At 59.5% G+C, this 20114-nt stretch overlaps 1 protein-coding gene across 2 annotated transcripts in view; it reads left to right on the forward strand.

The window, feature by feature from the left end:
• The window catches only part of ARHGEF18 (Rho/Rac guanine nucleotide exchange factor 18), a 54029-nt gene extending 34752 nt beyond the window's left edge, over nucleotides 1-19277 (forward strand). The window contains exons 2-20 of one of the 2 annotated variants that reach the window (XM_044254309.1): nucleotides 704-842; nucleotides 1660-1772; nucleotides 1930-2070; nucleotides 3866-4116; nucleotides 4850-4975; nucleotides 6185-6302; nucleotides 6973-7221; nucleotides 8426-8502; nucleotides 9075-9253; nucleotides 10015-10106; nucleotides 12026-12208; nucleotides 13406-13543; nucleotides 13894-14015; nucleotides 14706-14762; nucleotides 14861-14908; nucleotides 15035-15505; nucleotides 15757-16090; nucleotides 16923-17048; nucleotides 17144-19277. In XM_044254309.1, coding sequence (XP_044110244.1) covers nucleotides 775-842; nucleotides 1660-1772; nucleotides 1930-2070; nucleotides 3866-4116; nucleotides 4850-4975; nucleotides 6185-6302; nucleotides 6973-7221; nucleotides 8426-8502; nucleotides 9075-9253; nucleotides 10015-10106; nucleotides 12026-12208; nucleotides 13406-13543; nucleotides 13894-14015; nucleotides 14706-14762; nucleotides 14861-14908; nucleotides 15035-15505; nucleotides 15757-16090; nucleotides 16923-17048; nucleotides 17144-17292 — 3042 coding nt within the window. In that variant the 5' untranslated portion in view covers nucleotides 704-774 and the 3' untranslated portion in view covers nucleotides 17293-19277. Of the gene's footprint in view, nucleotides 1-447; nucleotides 843-1659; nucleotides 1773-1929; nucleotides 2071-3865; nucleotides 4117-4849; nucleotides 4976-6184; nucleotides 6303-6972; nucleotides 7222-8425; nucleotides 8503-9074; nucleotides 9254-10014; nucleotides 10107-12025; nucleotides 12209-13405; nucleotides 13544-13893; nucleotides 14016-14705; nucleotides 14763-14860; nucleotides 14909-15034; nucleotides 15506-15756; nucleotides 16091-16922; nucleotides 17049-17143 lie in introns of those variants that run through there. The other variant, XM_044254308.1, reaches the window with a different exon arrangement.
• Nucleotides 19278-20114: the final 837 nt, after the last annotated feature.

The raw sequence follows: 20114 nt of genomic DNA on the forward strand, positions 1-20114 counted from the left end.
TTGTGGTGGCTGGGTCTCAGTGTCGCCCGGACATCTGATCTCTGATTAATTACAGTCAGAGAGTGAGAGCAAGAGCGACAGAGAGAGAGAGAGAGAGAGAGAGAGAGTGTGTGTGTGTGTGTGTGTGTGTGTGTGATGTCGGCACCGAGCACAGAGCTCCCTATTTAGTGATCTTAGATTACTTATAGTGAATCTAAACTCCTCTCTGCCTTTTTACCCCCCGCCAGGATGGAAGGGGTGTCGGGATTTTTTTGTTGTTATTTTACCAAAGGAGCAGCTACTGTGCGATTTCCAACTAAATGGTCACAGTGGGGACCAATTTCCTGCCCTCCAGACCCGCTGTCTCAGCCAATACAGTGGGAGAGGACGCAGCTTTACATTTCTAGAAGGATCGCACGGAAGTATAAAAACGGCGCAGCCCGGCCTCGCACGGCGCTGGGTCTTGGAGCCCCGACCGTGAACATGGGGAACACGCATTCCAAAACCAGTGACAGACCCAGCGCGCACCACGGCCACCCCGAGCTGTCTTTCTACAGCTCTTTTCCTCGGAAGTGGAGCGAGAATGTCTTTCTAGATAACGAGCTGCTGACCTCCAAGATCCTGTCCGTGCTGCGGCCGCAGTCGGAACGGGGCTTTCGGACAGGCCCCCTGCGCTACCCTGCCCACTTTCTCAGCACCAACTCTGTGTTTGCCTCTGTCGCAGCGTCCCTGAAGGAGCACCCAAGGGCCACCCTCTTGTCTGATGGCAGCCCGGCTCTGTCCAGGAATGTCGGCATGACGGTCTCACAAAAGGGGGCGCCGCAGCCAGCACCCAGCCCGGCAGGAACGGGGACACAGCTTGGGTGAGTGGGGTCCTGTCCCTGCGCCAGGTGCCGGTGAAGGGGGAGAGAGAGGGAATCAGATGTGGCGTTACACAGGGACCCCGTGGCCAGGCTCTCCTAAGGGAGACCCTCAGGTCCGTGTGCACCTGCCCGTTGGCCCCTAGCCGCGCCATGAAATTCCTATTAACACTTCCTTCAGAGATCTGATCGTCTTTATTGAAATGCCGTGTGTTGTGTTCTGGGGGTACTTACCATTAGGAGCTAGTTCTGTTTCCTGCTCTCAAAGGGCCCATAGACAGGGTTCCCGTCTGTGTTCAAGACGATGCTAGAAGTCCCACCGAGGTTGCCATGGAGGTAGCATCCCGTTATTGATGCCTTAACCCTGTCCTCCGAGGACTTGGAACTCAGCAGCATTTGCGCGCAAAACCTAAGGCTAATAAATGTCATCGAGGCGATCCTTGTTCGGGTTGGCGGGGAAAGGAGCTGATTATCTTCTGCCAAAAAAGGGCTCTCCCTCCACCCTTGGCTGAGTGTGGCTGTGTCCACCCACCTCTTGCTGGAAAGAATTCCAGGGGCCCTGGTGAGCTTGGGTGGCTGTGGTAGGAAGCATACGATTGATTGCACCCTTAGAACGTACTGGCATCGGACTGAAGTTAGTTAGGATGGAGGAAGTCCTGGTGTGATGTGGACAGATAGTCTCCTGATTTTTACACATGATCTGTGACAGAGTTTATGTGGAAATCCAGAAAGTTCTCAGGTAGATTTGCCTTCATAGAATGTGTGTATGTGTGTTTAGCTCAATTTTTTAGAGTAACTGTTTTTATGATTTTTTGTTTAGACCAATCGCAGGAGAGATGGATGAAGCCGACTCCGTGTTTTTAAAATTTAAGCAGGCAGCTGATGACTCTCTCTCGCTCACATCCTCGAGTGCCGAGCCCATTTTTGTAGAAGGTACGGTCACCTCAACTCTTTCACGGGCATCCTGTGGTCTCTACCCTCCGTGGAAGGGGCTGCGACCCATTTCAGTGTGTCCCCAAGACGCCCGCTGGGGTAGCCCAGAGTCAGCGAGGCTCCAGCCCCCAGCCTCGGTGTCTTACTCCTCCCTCAGACCCCTGCACGGCTTCGCTGAGGAGTGAGATCGAGTCGGATGCCCGCGATTTCGAGGCCGAGTCCTGGAGCCTTTCTGTGGACGCGGCGTATGCAAAGACACAGAAGAAGGAGGTGGTCAAGAGGCAGGATGTGCTCTATGGTAAGAAGTTCTGCGCCATCACACGAACCTTCCACTTGCTTCTTTTCTGCCTTTGCTTTGATTGGTTGCACTGAGGAGCCTGGGCTCCGCTAAGACCTCAGGCTCCTCCCTGAGACTAGGTGGCTCACTCTGCCTGTTCCCCTGGGGCCACCCTGCCTTCCCAGTCAGGGAGGAGGTGGCCAGGGACGGCTTTGTGAGAACCCGTCCCTGAGGATGAGTGTGGTGAATGCCCAGTCCTGACTCGCCCTGACCCTGCTGGTGACCCCGAAAGAGGAGACCATCCCGGGCCCATCCCAGCCATCCCTGGTGACCCCCGACAGGCCTGGGGTGGCTGTGACTAGGGGTGTGAGAGGCACAAGACACAGCACTGGCTCCAGCGTGATCGCCCCGGGCAGCCACGCCCTGAGATGGGAGGTTTTGGACACAGAACCTGTCCCCGGGCCGGGTGCCATGTTGGGGGCCCCACAGATGTCCCTCTAGGCCTCTGGGCCCCCTCTAAGCAGGATGATGAAGGCCCAGGACACCCACTGGAATCTGGGGCCTTGCTCTCCCCCAAACCCTTACTTGTTCTTATGATTCTCTCTTTGTGGGAATCATTCCCCAAGACACTGCTGGGGTGGCCTGAGGAGGTATTTTCCGTTCCTCACTGGGGTTTTCTGTGAGGAGGTTCTGCCGTACAAGTGTCTTCTGTTCCACTGGGGTCCGGTTGGCGATGGTGGGGTCCACTGGCCTTGAGTCCCTCCACGTTTCACACCCTGACTTTGCTTGCTTTATTTATTTATTTATTTATTTATTTATTTATTTATTTATTTATTTGACAAAGAGAGTAAGCACAAACAGGGGGAGCGGCAGGCAGAGGGAGAGGGATCCCAGGACCCCGAGATCATGACCTGACCCAGAGGCAGACGCCTAGCCAGCTGAGTCTCCCAGGCACCCCTCACACCCTGAGCTTTCTGCCCGGGGCCAGAGTAGGTTGGGGTGTGGGCAGGAGGAGAACCCTGTCGATGCTTTGCCTCAGGGCTCCAGACCCAGGGCAAAGATCCTGCAGAGAAGGACAGGGAGGCCGTCAGTACCGGGCCTGGCTCTGCTGACCTCTGGTCTCTAGCCACTTCCAGGCCTTGATTTGAACGCTTCCCAACACGAAACCTGATCCGTCTTTGCCTTTTTTTTTTTTTTTTTAAAGATTTTATTTATTCATCTGACAGAAATCACAAGTAGGCAGAGAGAGGGAGAAGCAGGCTCCCCGCTGAGCAGAGAGCCTGATGCGGGACTCGATCCCAGGACCCTGAGATCACGACCCCAGCCGAAGGCAGAGGCCTAACCCACTGAGCCACCCAGGCGCCCCTGTCTTTGCCTTTCACCAGAAAATTAAATTCTACACTTGAACTCTCTTTTGTCGTTGGCTCTGGTCTGGGTCTAGTCACTGCTGTGCACAGGCATGTGAGTTTCCCACACCAAGGAATGGTGTTCACCAGAACAATCTTCTTGCTTAAAACAGCCTCTTTGGGCCTGAAATCCTCTGCTGAATTGGAGGCCCCAGCGCACCCCGAGTCCTCTCTTTCCTGACACCGCTCCAGCCCTCTCGCTGCTCCCCGACCCTGGGGCCCCTGCAGCACTGGGTCTGGGGGCACGAGAGGCCCGAACACTCCTCCCAGACAGTAAGACCACCAGGGGAAGGACTTAGGAGGAGAACTGGGAGAAGCCAGCCAGGTGCCCGGTGGGTAGGCAGTACGCACGCGTGCCATCACGGGCCGTGGGAGGAGCAACACGCGTCCTTCGGTCCGTGTCCCCGCAGAGCTGGTGCAGACAGAGGTGCACCATGTCCGGACCCTCAAGATCATGCTGAAGGTCTACTCCAGGGCCCTGCAGGAGGAGCTCCAGTTCAGCAGCAAGGCCGTCAGCCGCCTCTTCCCTTGTGTGGACGAGCTGCTCGACCTACACAGCCACTTCCTCTCTCGGCTGAAGGAGCGTCGCCAGGAGTCCCTGGAGGAGGGCAGTGACCGCAATTACGTCATCCAGAAAATCGGGGACCTCCTGGTGCAGCAGGTGGGCGCGCCGGGGCGGGCAGCGGGCCCGGATGAGCCCCTGCCTGGTCCCGCTCCGTGCAGCCGGGAAAAGAACACGGCCTCTGTTGACCGGGAGCGTGCGGCGGACAGCGGTCCGGGCCGTTGCAGGAACGCAGCCGCCCGGGGGCCCAGCGCACCCGGGCAGACACTGTGCACCATTACTGCGTTCTGGGCTTCTGTCTGGTTGCTCAGCTGGGCTCTCTGTTTTTGCTTTTCTGGTTTAGATCTCTGGGGTTGGGGCTGTTAGAAGTAGGTCTGTGGTAAAGGGCGCGAACCCTAAATTGACTTCTGAGTCGACGTCTGAGCCTAGGCCAAGGGGGACAGAGGGACTCGAACTCCTTGTCCGACCTCAGAGTGCTTCAGGCCTCCAGAGCCAGCTCATTAGAGTTAATTAGCAGAATACCTCTTTTGCTTTTTTTTTTTTTAAGATTTTATGTATTTGAGCGAGAGAGAGAGAAAGCGTGCACCGTCGGGGAGGAGCAGAGGGAAAGGGAGAAACGGGCTCTGCGCTGAGCAGAGAGCCCGATGCGGGGCTCCATCCCAGGACCCCGGGATCGTGACCTGAGCCAAAGGCAGAGGCTTAACCCACTGAGCCCCCCAGACGTCCCAGCTTTTAAATGTTTCTAACATTCTTCAGCATAAATGTACTCCTCCCTGCACTCCTGCAGATTCTCCTGCTCCTTCCCGCTAACATCTGTGTGTTCTCTCTGCAGTTCTCTGGCGAAAATGGGGACAGAATGAAAGAAAAATATGGTGTCTTTTGTAGCGGCCACAATGACGCAGTCAGTCATTATAAGTTGCTACTACAGCAAAACAAGAAATTTCAAAGCCTGATCAAGGTAAGGAAAAAAATTTCTTTTTAATTAAAAAATGTATCCTCTTTGCTGTAGCTTGTTTTCCGCGGGACTGTAGACTTTGGGAGAGCTTACAATGACCAGCAATGACCAGACCTTACAAACCAGCGATTTCCAAGTTTTCAGGGAAGTCCAGATGTAGAACAAAGCAAAACCCACCTGCGGCTCTTCAGCGGGCTGTAGCGTGGCACCTGCTGACCCTCGTTCCTCAGACTGCCAAGGGGACACAGGTGTCCTTTCAAGGGGCCACCCTGCCCTGGGATCTGCCCCTCTCTTGCCTCCTTCCCTCTCTAGTCCCCACTGATCCTCCCTCCACCCCCCAGGCCTGCAAAATGACCCCTACCTGCCTTCTGCCTGACAGTGTGCAGGTGCTCAAAGCCCAGACCCCAAAACGCACATCCAACCCGAGTCTGCCAGGTCAGGCAAGGCCCTGCCTCCCGCATCCTTGAAAGCACACCCGGGTCTAGGCCACCTGGCTGTCGGCATGCGTCCTGCAGCCTCTCCGTCACCTGCTGCTTGGCCCCATAGACTTTAATTTGAAGTGATAACCAATAATTAATGGCTATAGAAGTAAGAGGGACAGGTTTTTAAATTCCGCTCCCTTACAGTCGCAGTAGTCAGAGGTAAGAGGGAGTCTGGGATTGGCCCAGGAGGCTCACAAAGCCCACAGTCCTGCTCAGAAGTGGCTCTCAGGATTGCTGGCATTCCTGGAGTGCATGAGTGCCGGGGCGGGGGCAGAGAAGCAGAATGTGTGGAATGCTCTGGAGGGCACCAGAAACTGCCCTCTGCCCTGCCAAGAAATGGCTTCAGATGACGGCTTCCTGGGTTCTTAGCCAGAGCTGTGCTTCAGGAGCCAGCAGGGGGCTGACTTGGGCTCCAGCTCAGTGTGGTTCCAGAGGCTTCTGACAGCCGCCAGTCAGGGTCCCCGTGTGTGGATATGCATGCGTGTGTGGGTGCGTGAGTGTGTGCTCACACCCACGGTGCACAGCTCTCCGGGTGATTCCCTCCTGCCCCCCTGCCCCCCGGCTGCTTCTGGTTTCTTTCTGCCTTCGCTTCTGTGGCCTTTCTTACACAGCAGGCGAGCCCTACTTGCAGTGAGTACTTGAAAAGGTCTTGTTGAGCTGAGAAAGGGGGAAGCGCCTGGCCTGGCACGAGATGAGATGCCAACAGGACATTTTGTTTCCCGTGTTGTAGAAGATCGGCAACTTCTCCATCGTGAGGCGACTCGGCGTGCAGGAGTGTATCCTTCTGGTCACTCAGCGCATAACCAAGTACCCCGTGCTAGTGGAGCGCCTGATTCAGAACACAGAAGGTAATGTCGCTGCCCTCGCTGCCTGGCTCGCTTCTGCCCTCAGGGGCGATCTCTGTCTCTCTTGCCTCATGTTAGCAGCAGACTGGGTGAGCGCCCCTCTGTGCTCCATCCCCGGTCGTCTGGATTCACGCCGAGCGCTGGGGTTTCCGACCCAGTGTGGGTCCAGGCACAGAGATGGTCCGTGTGTTGCATGCCTAGAAGCTGGAAGGCGGAGGAAACAGGGCGCACAGCGCAGCCCGGAGTTTTCCGAGGCCAGGGCCTGACCACACCTGACCATACCTCCCCCACCCCTAGGAGATTTGGGCCCTGGGAGAATGAGCACATTTTCCCGCCACAGAAGCCAGAGCTTGCAGTGAGAGGAGCGGGGTGGTGGGGGGGTTGTTATGAAGAGCTGGCGGGCCTAGGGGCGCATGTTTAGCAAGAAGTGACCACTGGGCCGCATGGAGCTCACGGGAAGCTCTGATTTGGCAAAAACCAAAGGCCGGGCTGCCGCGTTTCTTTCCGAAAAGCATTTACAGCTCGAGAGATCCGAATCAGAAGGTGGATTCTCGAGGGTCCCCTGAGCTGCAGCTTCAGGGTACAGCCCTCAGACACCCAGCGTGTGTCCCCTTGGCGCCGTGGTGGCGGACGTGGGTGGAGGAAAGCACTGACTCTGGTGTGTGTGTGGCAGCTGGCACCGAGGACTACAGAGACCTGACCCAGGCCCTGAACCTCATCAAGGACATCATCTCCCAAGTGGACGCAAAGGTCAGCGAGTGCGAGAAGGGCCAGCGCCTCCGGGAGATCGCGGGGAAGATGGACTTGAAGTCGTCCAGCAAGTTCAAGAACGGGCTGACCTTCCGCAAGGAGGACATGCTGCAGCGGCAGCTCCAGCTGGAGGGCACGCTGTGCTGGAAGACCACGTCGGGGCGCCTGAAAGGTAAAGGCCCGTCCCTCACCTCTGCTGGGGGGCGGTGGGGGGCCTTCCCGGATCAGCGGCGCCTTGTGCACAAGCAGGAGCTGGCCTAGCTGCTCCACGGCCAAAGGGAGGTTGGGTGCACGCTAGTCAGGATGACGGGCAGCCAGGAGCGTGGGAAGAATGGGCTTTGGGGTGCTGCGGGACCCACCACGAGGACCGCTAACCTCAGCGGCCCCAAGCATCGCACTCCCTGCTCGGGGTGTGCTTCCAGAACATAGAGCACTCGGGACTCAATACTGAGTTTCCTGGCTCATCTCGTGAGCTTCTGGAAACTTCCTCACCCGCCCTTTGACATCAACATGTCTCTCTTTTTTTTTTTTTTTTTTAATAAATTTTTTTTTTAAGATTTTATTGATTTGAGAGTGAGCGTGAGAGAACACGAGTGGGGTGAGGGCAGAGGGAGACGCAGACTGCCCGCTGAGCAGGGAGCCTGATGCGGGGCTCGATCCCAGGACCCTGAGATCATGACCTGAGTCGAAGGCAGACGCTTCACTGACTGAGCCACCCAGGCGCCCCAACATCGGCGTCTTAAAAGATCTCTCGGGGAGTGTTTGAGACGGCCAGTGACCAAATGTGTCTGTCCGGAATTTGCACAGGCGAGCACCCAGCGGATGGTTTAACTCCCGCTGTGTACGGGACACCGAGGTGGATGGTGGGAGGCCCTCGCCCTCAGGGGACTTCAGTCCGTGGCCCAAAAGGGAGAAGTAAGGAAACAAACAGAAACTAGTGAAAAGTGCAGTAAATGCTTCAGAGGAAGCCAGCAGGCCACAGGCAGGAGAATTACAGAAGGAGATAGAAAATAGTGGGTGCCCTGGTGGCTCAGTGGATTAAGCCGCTGCCTTAGGCTCAGGTCATGATCTCAGGGTCCTGAGATCGAGTCCCGCATCGGGCTCTCTGCTCAGCAGGGAGCCTGCTTCCCTCTCTCTCTGCCTGCCTCTCTGCCTGCTTGTGATCTCTGTTTGTCAAATAAATAAATAAAATCTTTAAAAATAAAAAAAAAGAAAGAAAGAAAATAGTGAGGTCGACGGACACCCCCAGACGCCTGCAGGAGCTTTACGGCGCCAGGCTAAGTGACCGGGACCCCTCCTGGAGGCTGAAGCCTCCTCCGGGACGTACACAGGGCCCTGCAACCCCGTCAGACGCGTCCCCCTGCGCTTCTCCTCAGACGTCCTCGCTGTCCTGCTGACCGACGTGCTTTTGCTGCTGCAAGAAAAGGATCAAAAATACGTCTTTGCCTCGGTGGTAGGTGTCCCGTCTCCTTCAGATGAAGGGTCCCGCCCGCCTTAGGGACCCTTCGGGGTTTGCTGGAAGGCTGCCTGCACAGAAGGCAGCTCTCTGTTAACCCACTGACCCAGGTCCTCCCGGGGCCAGAAGGTTCCAGCGAAGCAGGAGTAGAATTTTCTGAGACCCCCGGGGTCCTGTTTGGTTGCCTGGGAAGGCTTCAGAGGCCCGTGCTAACATCCTGTCCAGTCTTAGCCTTTACATTTCTGTGACTCTGCCTCTCTCGGGGCACAGGGTCTTGGGGGCTCCAGCTGACTCTGTCCGGCCCCCCCAAGTATGACACCCGTCACCCCGGACGGAGGCCACCCTCATTACTTCAGTTGACCTTCATCACCTCTGTGAAGGCCCCGTCTCTAAATAATCCAAAGCGTCTTTGCCCCCCGCCCCCTCGATGGCAAATATCTCTGAATTATTTGAGAACAGAGGGGCACAGGAGCCCCCCCATCCCGCTTCCCCTCAGACTCGGCTCCACGGCTGCTCCGACACAGCCCGGTGAACGGCGTCCTCCCCGACCCCGTCTTCCACCCACACAGGACTCGAAGCACCCGGTCATCTCCTTACAAAAGCTCATTGTGAGGGAAGTGGCCAACGAGGAGAAAGCCATGTTCCTGATCAGCGCCTCCCTGCGAGGGCCGGAGATGTATGAGATCTACACCAGCTCCAAAGAGGAGAGGAACACTTGGATGGCCCACATCCGAAGGGCCGTGGAGAGGTGAGAAGGGCCCGTGTGGGTGTTCCCTGCCCACAGCTCTTTGGCCCTTGGCTTTGGGCAAAGCAGCTGTGACCTGGAAGTACCCAGGAGAGGGCTGGAGGTCGCAGGAAGGCCAGAGGCCCCTCTGCCTTTCCCCTGCCTCATTCTGCCCTAGTACCTCGTCCACCCGCCTCATCTAAAGGGGACAACTGACACCCTTCCAACTCCTTCCACCAACAGCTCAACCAGTCAGAGGCTAAAAAGATGTTGCTGGCCAGTGGGTGTGGGCCCAGGCTCTTGTATCCTCTGTACTGGTGGGGTGCAGTGAGGGACACCTGACCTGGGGGCCAGACCTGTCAGAGGAGGTTCTGGTGTCCTGTCCTGTCCTTCCTCAGGCCAGGGACCCCAGGGAACCCCAGCCAGCTGCTGTTCCCTCTCTTTATGCCTGGAAGCTTCCTGAACGTGCTCAGAGCTCTCTCGATGCTGAATTTCAGTTCTGCAGCCCCCCAGGAAATAAGCTGTCCTCAATCTCCCCCCGCCCCGTGTGGCCAGGCATGGAACCCACGGCTGGTGACGGGTGGACACTTGAAGACAAGATAAAGGCCGGCGGCTGCCTTGCCCTTGCCCCCCACCACCCGTCTCTCCCTCACTGTTAACAAGCTCAGTCACCCCCAGGACGAGGCGCTCTGAGCAGCTGCTTCTGCTGGTGCAGCTCTCGGTGCCCATCGCCGAGGCCAGCCTGCCCGAAGGCGTTGCTGCCCATCTGCCCCCTCTCCCTCCAGCTGTCCGGACGAGGAGGAGGGGCCCTTCAGCGAGGCCGAGGAGGAGAAGAAGGTGTTCGAGGCCCGCGCCCTGAGGCTGAGGGACTTCCAAGGTAAGGGGAGTCAGGCTGGACCACCGTCGTGTCCCCCGTAGGGTGAGAAGGGCCCGGGACCGCCAGGAGCATTTCTGTCCTCTCCCACTGGGGTCAGCCATGGAGCAGATCTCCACCCGAGCGACAAGGCGTTTTGTGAGGCTTTATCATGAGAGGGTGGCACTCGGGGCCCCTGAGCCGTTTCCAGACACCCTGGCTTTGCCACACATACACACACACGCGCACGCACACACACACCCCAGTCCCTATCCAGGAAGGAGCTCGCTGGGGGTGTCCCAGGTCACATAAGGCAAAAACCCCAAGGGGACTTAGAGTAGCACAGGACCCCACAGCCTCCTTCTAGAGCTTGGTACACCCGCAGCAGCCCTGGCTTTGTGTCTGCAGACCTCAGCCTCCAGCTCCCTGTTTTAATTTGTTTTAACTTCTTCATTGAGCTGTCACTGAGACACAATACAATTCAGCCATTTAAAGTACAGCATTCCGTGGCTCGTAGTCTCTGGCACGAGATCGTGCAGCTGTCCCCACAATTTCAGATCATCTTCACCACTCCCGAGAGAAAGGCCATCCCTGCGAGCTGTCACTCCCTGTTCCTTCCTCCCTCAGCCCCTCGTAACCTCTGTTCTACTTTCTGTTTCTGTGAGTTTGCACATCCTGGGGATCTTGTATCAATGGGGTCTTGCCATGTTTCTCCTTTTGTGTCTCAGCTGACTTCACCGAGCAGGATGGTTCAAGGTTCAGCCACATTGTAGCGTGTGTCGACTTCCTTCCTTTTTAAGGCTGAATCCCGTTCCATTGTAAGACGCACCCCATGGGCTCATCCGTTCCCCTCCCCGGCCCTAACGGATTCCCACAAGACTTCAGTGAGATCACTGCCAAGAACAATCCCAGGGACTTTGTGGTCTCAGTCGACCCTCCTCTTCCCCGTCTGTAACTCAGTCCTTTATTTTTAAATTAGGAAACACGTAGGCCATAAAGACAGAAAATTAGGTGGTATATATTTATTTCTCTTCGTGGGGAGGGTGTATGTTTGAGATTATTTACTCATAGAAATGTCCAAAAGAAAGGAGGGGGACCTCCCACTGACCCCGGAAGCACAGTGCGAACGCAGTGCTCGTTCAGACTCTGTATTTCTAGTGGCTGATAATAAAACACGGGTCCTGTATAGACATATCTCCGCTGGTGCCACAGTCCTACAACAGTATCCCTCATTCCTGATGGGATTCTCACTGCATTAAAAAATAGATACTTTCGCTATGGAGATGGGCTTTCCCATCTTCGATCAAAAGCTGGTCTCATCCTTCACGGTGGCCCATCAGGGACACTCACCCAAATCAGGAGCCAGGCAGGATCAGCCCCTCCCGCCGGGATTCCCTACACTCTATAAGTTCCTCCGGGGTCACAAGGGGAGAAGTGGAAATAAGACCAGGACTGCAGGGCACGTGACAGACTTGTGTTTTGCATGTGAAATGATTACTCACCTAGAAAATCTAATAGAACCACGTCGAAAACTGTTGGAACCTCTGAGGGCGCCCAGTAAGTAGTTCAGCCAGAGGTGACGTGTATACACAGGCAGCCACCGGTGGGAAAGTTGCTGTCGCAGCAACAGCAGCAAAGAGCATCAAACCCAGAGAGACCTGTAAGAAGTCTGGCCTAAATGCCTGAAGGAGGAGTTTCAGGAGAAGACGACGAAGTCTTGTAGGAGTGTCCCTCCGGCCCAAACGAGGAAATCGGCCTGTTCTGGTCCTTGTGCACACCCCACAGTGTTAGGTTTCTGTAACTAGAGCAAATGATCCAAAGACGGGGCTGTGGCCGCCCCTGCCCCATGGGATGTTGGACTCAGGGTGGGCTGCAGGTGGGAGCTGGGTCCCCGGGGAAAATGACCCCAGAAGGCCAACCCTCCGCTTCCCGTCGCTTTGCAGAGCGACTGAACGTGAAAGACCAGCAGATTGCACAGAGCCTTGGCGAGAAGCAGCAGATCTACCTGGAGATGGCGGAGATGAGCGGGCTGGAAGACATCGCTCAGTCGCGACTCCTCTTCCGAGGAGGGGATTCCTCGGAGACCATGCAGGGGGAGCTGATCCTCAAGTCGGCCATGAGTGAGAGTAAGGAGCCACATCTAGGGGCCCTCACTGGGTGCTGCTCCACGGCCGCCCTACAGTTCTGCCGCCCTACAGTTCTGCCTGGTGGGGGGGGAGGTGGTCCGGGCATGCTCCCGGACACAGTGCTGACCCCCCCCCAGCAGACTTACAGCACCTTCTCCCGGGCACCCACTACAGGTGAGGCAGCACCACGCTGGGCCCCTGGGATCCGAAGTCAACCAAGATGGGTTCCCACACTCGGGAGGTTCTTTCTGACAAGTGGGTCCCCAATGATGTCCCCAGAAATAAGCACACATCCAAATGTGGTAGGTCACTTCAGAGGGCTCCGAGACCCGGCCCACCTCCCAGGAGGGCTTCCGGAAACGTCGAGGTGGGAAGAGGCTTATGAGCACAGCGGCCACGGGAGGGCGCTGGCGGGCCCGTGGCCTGTCCTTGTGTGCACCCTCAGCCACAGGGCCTGCTTCGGGGGTGGCCAGGGGCCTTGCCCGAGCCCCTAGCGGCCCCCAGGCAGCTGCTGAGCCAGCCCCACGTGAGGCCCAGCATGTGTCAGGCCAGGCAGCCACTGCTCATCGGGTCCAGCTGGGAAAGCAGACGAGAGAGACAGCTGCTGCCCTCCAGGCCTTTCCTCAGAGTAACGGGGAAAGAGAGCTCCCTTGTGGACTGTGTGTCCGCTCAGTCTCGCTTCCTCCAGCCACACTGACCTGCTGCTTCCTCACATTTCTTCAGTGGCCATTGTTCTTGGCCCCCTGAGGACACTCTTGTATGTGCCTCAGCCTGGAACGTTCTTCTCCCCTCCTCCTCACCTGGCCAAAGCCTGTTTGTCCTAGAGCATTTTGTGTGACCTGACCTGCCCCCAAAGGCCACTCTCCCATGGCCTCTAACCGTCTGTGTGACAGTCGACAGCCAAGCACACAACCACGTTCCTCACCAGGCCCAGCACAACCCCAGCCGCCCCCACACGCTGCCCCCCGGTCCAGCCTCTCCTGCGGACACAGACTGGCATGTCCTGGTCGTTGTACCTGGAGCTCGGGCATGCACAGGCTGGGGGTGGTGGGGACTGAAGTCCCATGTTGGGGGGATAGAAGACCATGACCAGCGCCCTGCGGGCTTCTCGGGCCCGAGTCCCCAGGCGCTGCCACACTCGGACACCCACAGCGCCGCGCCACAGCCTGACTCCGTTCCTCCCGTCTCCTTCCGCAGTCGAGGACATCCAGACCCTGATCTGCAGGCAGCTGGGCAGCGCCAACAGCCAGGTGGAAGACGGGGGTGGCTCCGCAGGCCTGCCCCGCAGGGCAGAGACCTTTGGGGGCTATGACACCGTGAGCAGCCCCGGCAAGAGTGAGTGTTGCCGCGTCCCCCTGGGGCTTCGCGGGGCCCCAAACGAGATTGTATGGGTTCCTGGAGTGTTCCCAGCAGTGGAGTCAAGGCATTTGCTGCTGGACATCTCTGCTTCTGCTTCCTGCCAACTCCCTGCTCCAATTACGAACCCTCTGGGCAAGTTCTGGAAGGGGAGTTGTCCCTTGAGCTCCAAGAGCAGCAAACAGGCCAGCCCCTCCCTCTCCTGCCGGTCTCTGAGTCTCAAATGCTGCCAGGGTGGCATGGCCAATTTTCTACCTGGGTCTCGGGGACGGGGGGGCCTGGTCCGGACCCCTGTGGGACCTCTCACGCACCTGGATTGGGCTTTTCAGATGGCAGTTTGAAGAAGGCCTCCAGCAGTGACCCCGGCCCTCGAGACTGGCAAGGCCCGGTGCGCAGCCCAGACTCGCAGCCCAGCAGCCCCCGGGAACCCCCTGAGGAGGCCCCACCTGCAGTACGTTGCTTCCTTGGGATATCCCTGAGTTGAGCAGGGTCAGCCCAAGCCTTTTGCGTCAGCATTCACAAGCGTGAGCCGCTTGTGTTTGGGGTTGTCTAGTTTGGGCATCTCAGGACCCATAGTGACCAGCACCATTCCCATTGTCCCAGGAAAGAATCTGGGCCCAGATGAACCTGTAGGCAGGCTTCACGTTCCCTCCTGCACTCCCCAGGAATGGTACGAGGTGCCCGGGACAGAGGTGAGGGAGGGGACAAGCCCAGGGCAGGAGCTGTGGCCGCAGCAGCAGCCAAGGGGCCCCGCAGGGGCCCTAAGCACCAAGTCTGCACATGTGTCCTCATGCCTGAGGTTGCTGAGGCGCCTGGCTGCTTCCCTCGGACTCTGGAGGCCCACCTTTACCAGGCGCCCAGCCCAGAGTGGGGTCAGATTGTGGGTCAGGCTCCCCTCTGCTGCCCACTGGCTCCCCTGAGGCCGGGCGCACCTGACCTCTAAGGCTCCCCACGTGGAACCCACAGCAGCTTCCTTCCCACCTCCAGGAAGGCTGGCCTCTGCCCTCGTCTTCCAGACTCCGGGACTCACACAAGTCAAATGACCAGGCAGGGCATAGTGGGGTGACATGGGGGCGGGGAGGGTCTCGTCAGTAATAAGCAGGTCCTTAGCTCTTTGTGTTAGACACCGTTCTCTCCACAGGTCACTGTGCCGGGTGTGGAGTGTGGCCCCCGTCAGCCCATGGTCCTGGAGTTTGAGGTAGGCTCGGGGCTCATCAGGGTCCCCAGGGGCGGGCATCCACAGCCCACATGGCTTTGCAGAGAGCAGGGAACCAGCGTCTCTGTCCCTCCCCGCAGCTTGTCCAGCGGATCCAGACCCTGTCGCAGCTGCTTCTCAGTCTCCAGGTACGGGATGGGGATGGGGTGGTTCTCCCCGGCCCGTGACCGGGCCCTTCTCCAACCCTTGAAGTTGGGCTCTGGGGAAGGGCAGGCCTCGTCCTAAAATCAGCCCCTGCCCGCCGCCCCCCGCAGGCAGTCATCGCGCGGCAGGACAGCTGCGTGGAGATGCAGAGGGCGTCCATCCAGGAGCGCGAGAAGCAGCTGCGGCTGCAGTCCACGCGCGGGAACATGCTGCTGGAGCAGGAGCGCCAGCGCAACTTCGAGAAGCAGCGGGAGGAGCTGGCGGGCGTGCAGAAGCAGCAGGGCCGCCTGCGGCAGGAGCAGCAGCGCTGGGAGCGCGAGCGGGAGCGCCAGCAGCAGGAGCTGGACCAGGCGGCGGCGCGGCTGCGGCAGCGCGAGAGCGAGGCAGCGCGGCTGCAGGAGCAGCTGAGCCAGGAGCGCGAGAGGCTGGAGCAGCAGCGGCGCGCCTACCAGCACGACCTGGAGCGGCTGCGGGAGGCCCAGCGCGCCGTGGAGCGGGAGCGGGAGCAGCTGGAGCAGCAGCGGCGCCTCAAGAAGCAGAACACGCTGCCCGGGGCGCTGCCGCCGGACTCGCTGGCGGAGGTGAGGGCCCGCCGGGTGCACCCCGAGGGCGGGAACGCGCGGGGGTGGGGGGGGGGGGCGCATGCGCGGCCGCGTGGGACGTGGGTGTGCATGGCTGCTCTCGGTGTAGACTCCGCGGATTGTGCGAGGTTGGTGGGGGCGGGAAGGGAGGGTTCCGCGCCTCTGAGGCTGGTGGCTTGCAGGACCTGGTGGGGGTTGGGTTGGGCCTTCGGAGGAACAGCTTGGGGATGTGTCCTCTGCTGCCCTTTCAGGCCCAACCCCCAAGCCACACTCCCAGCTTCAACGGGGACGGGCTGGAAGGGCCCGCCGCCCTCGCCAAGGCGCCGGGAGCCCGGGCGAGCGTGCTGCTGTCCGGCGCCGGCCCCGAATTCGCAGAGCGCCCCGAGGTGGCCCGCCGGGACAGCGCCCCGGCCGAGAGCCGGCCTGCCAAGAGCGACGTGCCCATCCAGCTGCTCAGCACCACCAACCAGCTCCAGAGGCAGACGGCGGTGCAGCAGCAGATCCCCACCAAGCTGGCCGCCTCCACCAAGGGCGGCAAAGACAAGGGCGGCAAGAGCAGGGGCTCCCAGCGCTGGGACAGCTCAGGTGAGTCCGGGCAGGGCGGCGGAGCTCGGGCGGTGGAGCGGAGCGCCAGGGGTACCCTCCACCCCACCCAGAGGTGCGGGACCTCGGGCACCCACCCGGTCCCTATGGCCCGGGACTCGGGGGTCCAGTCTGGGGCAGTTTGTGAAGCCAAAGAGGCTTCTTATGAGCAAACCCGGATAGGACCCCAGGGCCATCCTCCGGAATGGGGAACAGGAGGAACCTGGAAGGCACAGCTGGCGACCTTGGCTACATGGCACAGGCCAGTCCTCTCGCCATGTGGAGGTCTCATCCCGAGAAGGAAAATGAAAACATCAGACCCCATGTCATTTCCCCAGCTCGGTCCTGAAACAGGGATCGGCGAAAAGAGAACATCTTGGCAGTTCAGAAAGAAGAGCCTGGGCCCCTTAGGGACATCGAGGCAACCAGTGTTCATGCTCCCCACCGGGCCCCTACCCAGGTTCCCGTGCCCGGGTCTCTATCGTGTCCTCATCCCAGAGGGGACACTGAGGGCCTTGTGGAGTGCACCCTGCAGTGAGAGGTCCCCTGGGAGAGAAAGTCCAGGGGATCCTGTGAGTGCTGCCGGCATGCAGGCTCTGGCCGAGGGGAACCAACCCTGGAATGTTCCCTGAGGAGCAGGGCCTGTGTCCCAGGATCGCTGGGGTCACGCTCTCACCTGGAGGTTGAATGACTCCAAGGGCCCTCTGGTCGGGTGTCGCTGCTTCCGGGGCGTATTACGATCTGGGTGGGTGTGTCCCTGGGCAAAACTGGTTCTGCTCTGCTCGCGTGCCCGGAGCGACGCCAGACACCTGAGGCTGTGCGCTCCCTCCCTCAGCCTCCTTCGACCTGAAGCAGCAGCTGTTCCTCGGCAAGCTCGTGGGCAAGGACGAGAACACCGCTCGGAACCGCCGCTCGCTGAGCCCCGTCCTGCTCAGCAGCCACGGCTCTGTACCCGCCGCAGGTGGGCCCAGCACCCCAGCACCCTGTCCCTGGGACAGCAGGGCCAGTGCGACGCCTGGCAGCTGCCGACAACCGCCACTCCCCACTCTCTTCCAGAACCCTGCTGCCCGGCCCCCGCCGACGTCCCTCCTGAGAGCTTCTCCCTCAAGCCTGGGGGCACCCCCGTGCCCCCCTCCCCCTTGCCACTGCCCACCACGCCACTGGACAAAGAGGACAGCAACAAGGAAGACGTCATCTTCTTCTAGAGGGGCTGTGGCTCGAGGTGCAGACCCCTCCCTGCCCTGCTGTCTGGGGGACAGCCCAGTCGTCCCTCTCCTCTTCCCGAGCAAACCACCACCAACGGCCACCTGGCTTGGGTCAGGGTCAAGGTCAGGGCCAGGGCTGGCCCATTGTCTCGAGGCTCTTTCTGTAGGTTTAGCAGTGGTGCCTGGGTAACTTTCTAAGCCTCTTTTTTTTAACACAAAAAGGAAAGTTTTTAATCGGAGGTTGAACCAGAGCTAACCCAAGGAGCTGTGTCCAGTCACAGCTCCCCTGCTGGGGAGGGAGAGATCGACTCCACACCATTTGTGCCAAGGTAGTGACGAACAGTGGTGGCTATGACAGGCATGACCCCAGTCGGGGCGGGGGGGCACCGGGAGATGCTGGAACGTACCATTAGGGTCCCAGAAGGCGCTGGGTGCCGTCAGCAAGCCCCACTTCCAAAGCTGAGACTTGACTGTGTTCCTGGTGAACCTCAAGGCCAAGGCGTGAGTTCAGACGGGGTCGGGGGGTGGCACACAGCCCCCCCTGGGGACAGCAGGCCACAGGGCCGGGCGTATGAAGAGGACGGCCAATGGCTCAGGAGACAGGCTCTAGAGGTTCTGAAAGGGATAGACCATAACTCACTTTAATTTGACAGAGGTTTTTAAAACCTGCTGTTGCCAAACTCGGTGCTTGTCAAAGGCACCTCAGCACGGAGGCCTGCTTCTGTGGGGTTCAAGGGCACCAGCCCTTCTCCAAGCGCTCAGCCTGCCTGGAGAAGGCCAACTGAGAGCATTAGCCGGGGCCGCTCGCTCCTGAGGGTCCCAGCTCAAGGGAGGGTCCTCTGCCCCCATGAGATGGGCGGGGTCTTCCTGCAGCTGCAGGGAGGAAGGCCTCAGAGCAGGTGTCCGGCAGTGAGGGACAGGTGCTGGTACAGGAAACAGAGCGGAGGGACCACCATGTCCTTGTGGACAAGGGCGAAAGGGTGGAGGGGTCAGACACGGCCTGGAGACCTCAGACGGGCGGCTCCGGGTGCCTTGTGGCCAGTGAGCTCTGCTAGGCTCTTGTCACCTCCCACTGGACAGGGGTTACCCATCATGCTGAATGGCCAGGAATGTTCTGGGGCTGGCCAGTGGGTCGGACACACACTTCAGCTGTGGAGGAACTGAAGCTCGGGCGCAGGGTGGCGGGTGAGGATACGCCAGCCTTTGCTCCCCAGGCTCCCCCACCCCCACCCCACTGAGCCCAGAGCCCTGTCCCTCCCAAAGTGGCAACCGGAGGACTGGGACCCCAGCTGACCAGTTCTGAACCTCTCCCAGGCACAGGGAATGGTGTGCCAAGCCCGGCCTCTCTGAGAATCTTTGCACGCTCCCTCCCCTCCCCTGCCTTCCACTGTCCTTGGGGTCTGCAGCATCTGCGCGTCCTCGGGGAGCAAGGACAGGCGTCCTCCCTCGGCCCCGTGACGTGTCCAAGCTCATCCGTGCCATGTCTGTGGTCAGTGTTGGTGTTTCCGTACTGAGACGTCTCCGAGCACTTTAGCAACGTCGATTTTAAGTTTCTGCCTTCTTGTGAAGAGAACATTCCCGGGCCCTTATGCTGGGTGATTTCACCACCACGTGCCCCTGGCCGCCTGCTCTGGTCTGACCCTCTGAGACACCACGATTCCTCAGCCGGTGACAAGTCCAAGGACTCTCAGCTCAGCCATGTGGCAGGAACTGGGGTGTCCCGCCACGGTCAGTGTCGGTGGTGGTCTGTCTCATCCGGGCGAGGCCCCTCCTGGGGAGAGCCCGATTTTACTTGTACGGTTGGTGGTTGAGCAGATCCTCTTTATTTCTGTGGAACCCGTGCACGTCCTCGTTCATTGTGACCATAATCTTAGTCCACCCGACAATTACTTTTACGATGATTGCAGCATTTCCTCACCGCGGGGTCTTTGAGACCCGCCCTAGAACTGAAGACCTGATTCCAGCAATAAAGGTGTCCAAGATGAGCCGACGGGAGTGTTCGAGGTTTTGTTGAAGGGGGCTCGGGGTTTTGTCGTAGGAGCCTCAGCCCAAAGGTCAGTGCTGGAAGGGGCGCCCCTCACACCCTCTGCTGCAGAACGACCTTGGGGAGGCCTGGACCCCATGCCCGGGGCCCCACACGCTGCACCCAGGAAGCTCCAGACGATGACTGCATCCAGGCATTGAGAGGTGGAGGCGGTGGGGACGCCTGGGGCCCCCCAGGAGCGGCCCTCCAGATGAGGCTGAGGGAGGGGTGGGGATGTGACCAGGTCCTCCCTGCTCAGGCAGGGTCCTTGTGCTCTTGGAATGTCAGCTTCCTAGACAAGGAGCTGTCACCCCGAGCAGGGCCCTAAGGCCCATCTGCCTCTCTGTGCCCAAAGGAGCTGAGTTGGTGACAGCAAGTGCTCCCTGGGGCCTGGGAGAACAGCTGTAGGTCCCGCTCCCAGGAACTGGCTGGCCTTGCCCCCCGCAAGAGGCTGAAGTTGCCAGGCAAGGAAGGGCACTGGGCGGGGGGGTGTGGTCACACTACAGAGGGTGCTTCCCAGCTGCCCGGCATCTGGCTCTACCCAGGCCCATGGGGACACCAGCCTGCTGAGCCAGACAAGCTGCCTATGTGTGGTGCCCCCCAAGCAGCGCTCCGGGTGCCTTACAGGCAGGGAAGTGGGTGCTCCTGAACTGCCACCCCCTCCCCCCCCCCCGTGCCCGGAGTGCCGGGAAGGGGGCCTCTGCTAAGGGCCAAGGCCAGCACGTCTCCGCTTTGCGTGAGGGGAGGGGGAGACTGACTGAGCCTGGCCCCTCCCCTCGCCCAGAGCCAGGTGGGCGGG

Source organism: Neovison vison, chromosome 6 (assembly GCF_020171115.1).
Source record: "Neovison vison isolate M4711 chromosome 6, ASM_NN_V1, whole genome shotgun sequence".
Classification (NCBI taxonomy): domain Eukaryota; kingdom Metazoa; phylum Chordata; class Mammalia; order Carnivora; family Mustelidae; genus Neogale; species Neogale vison.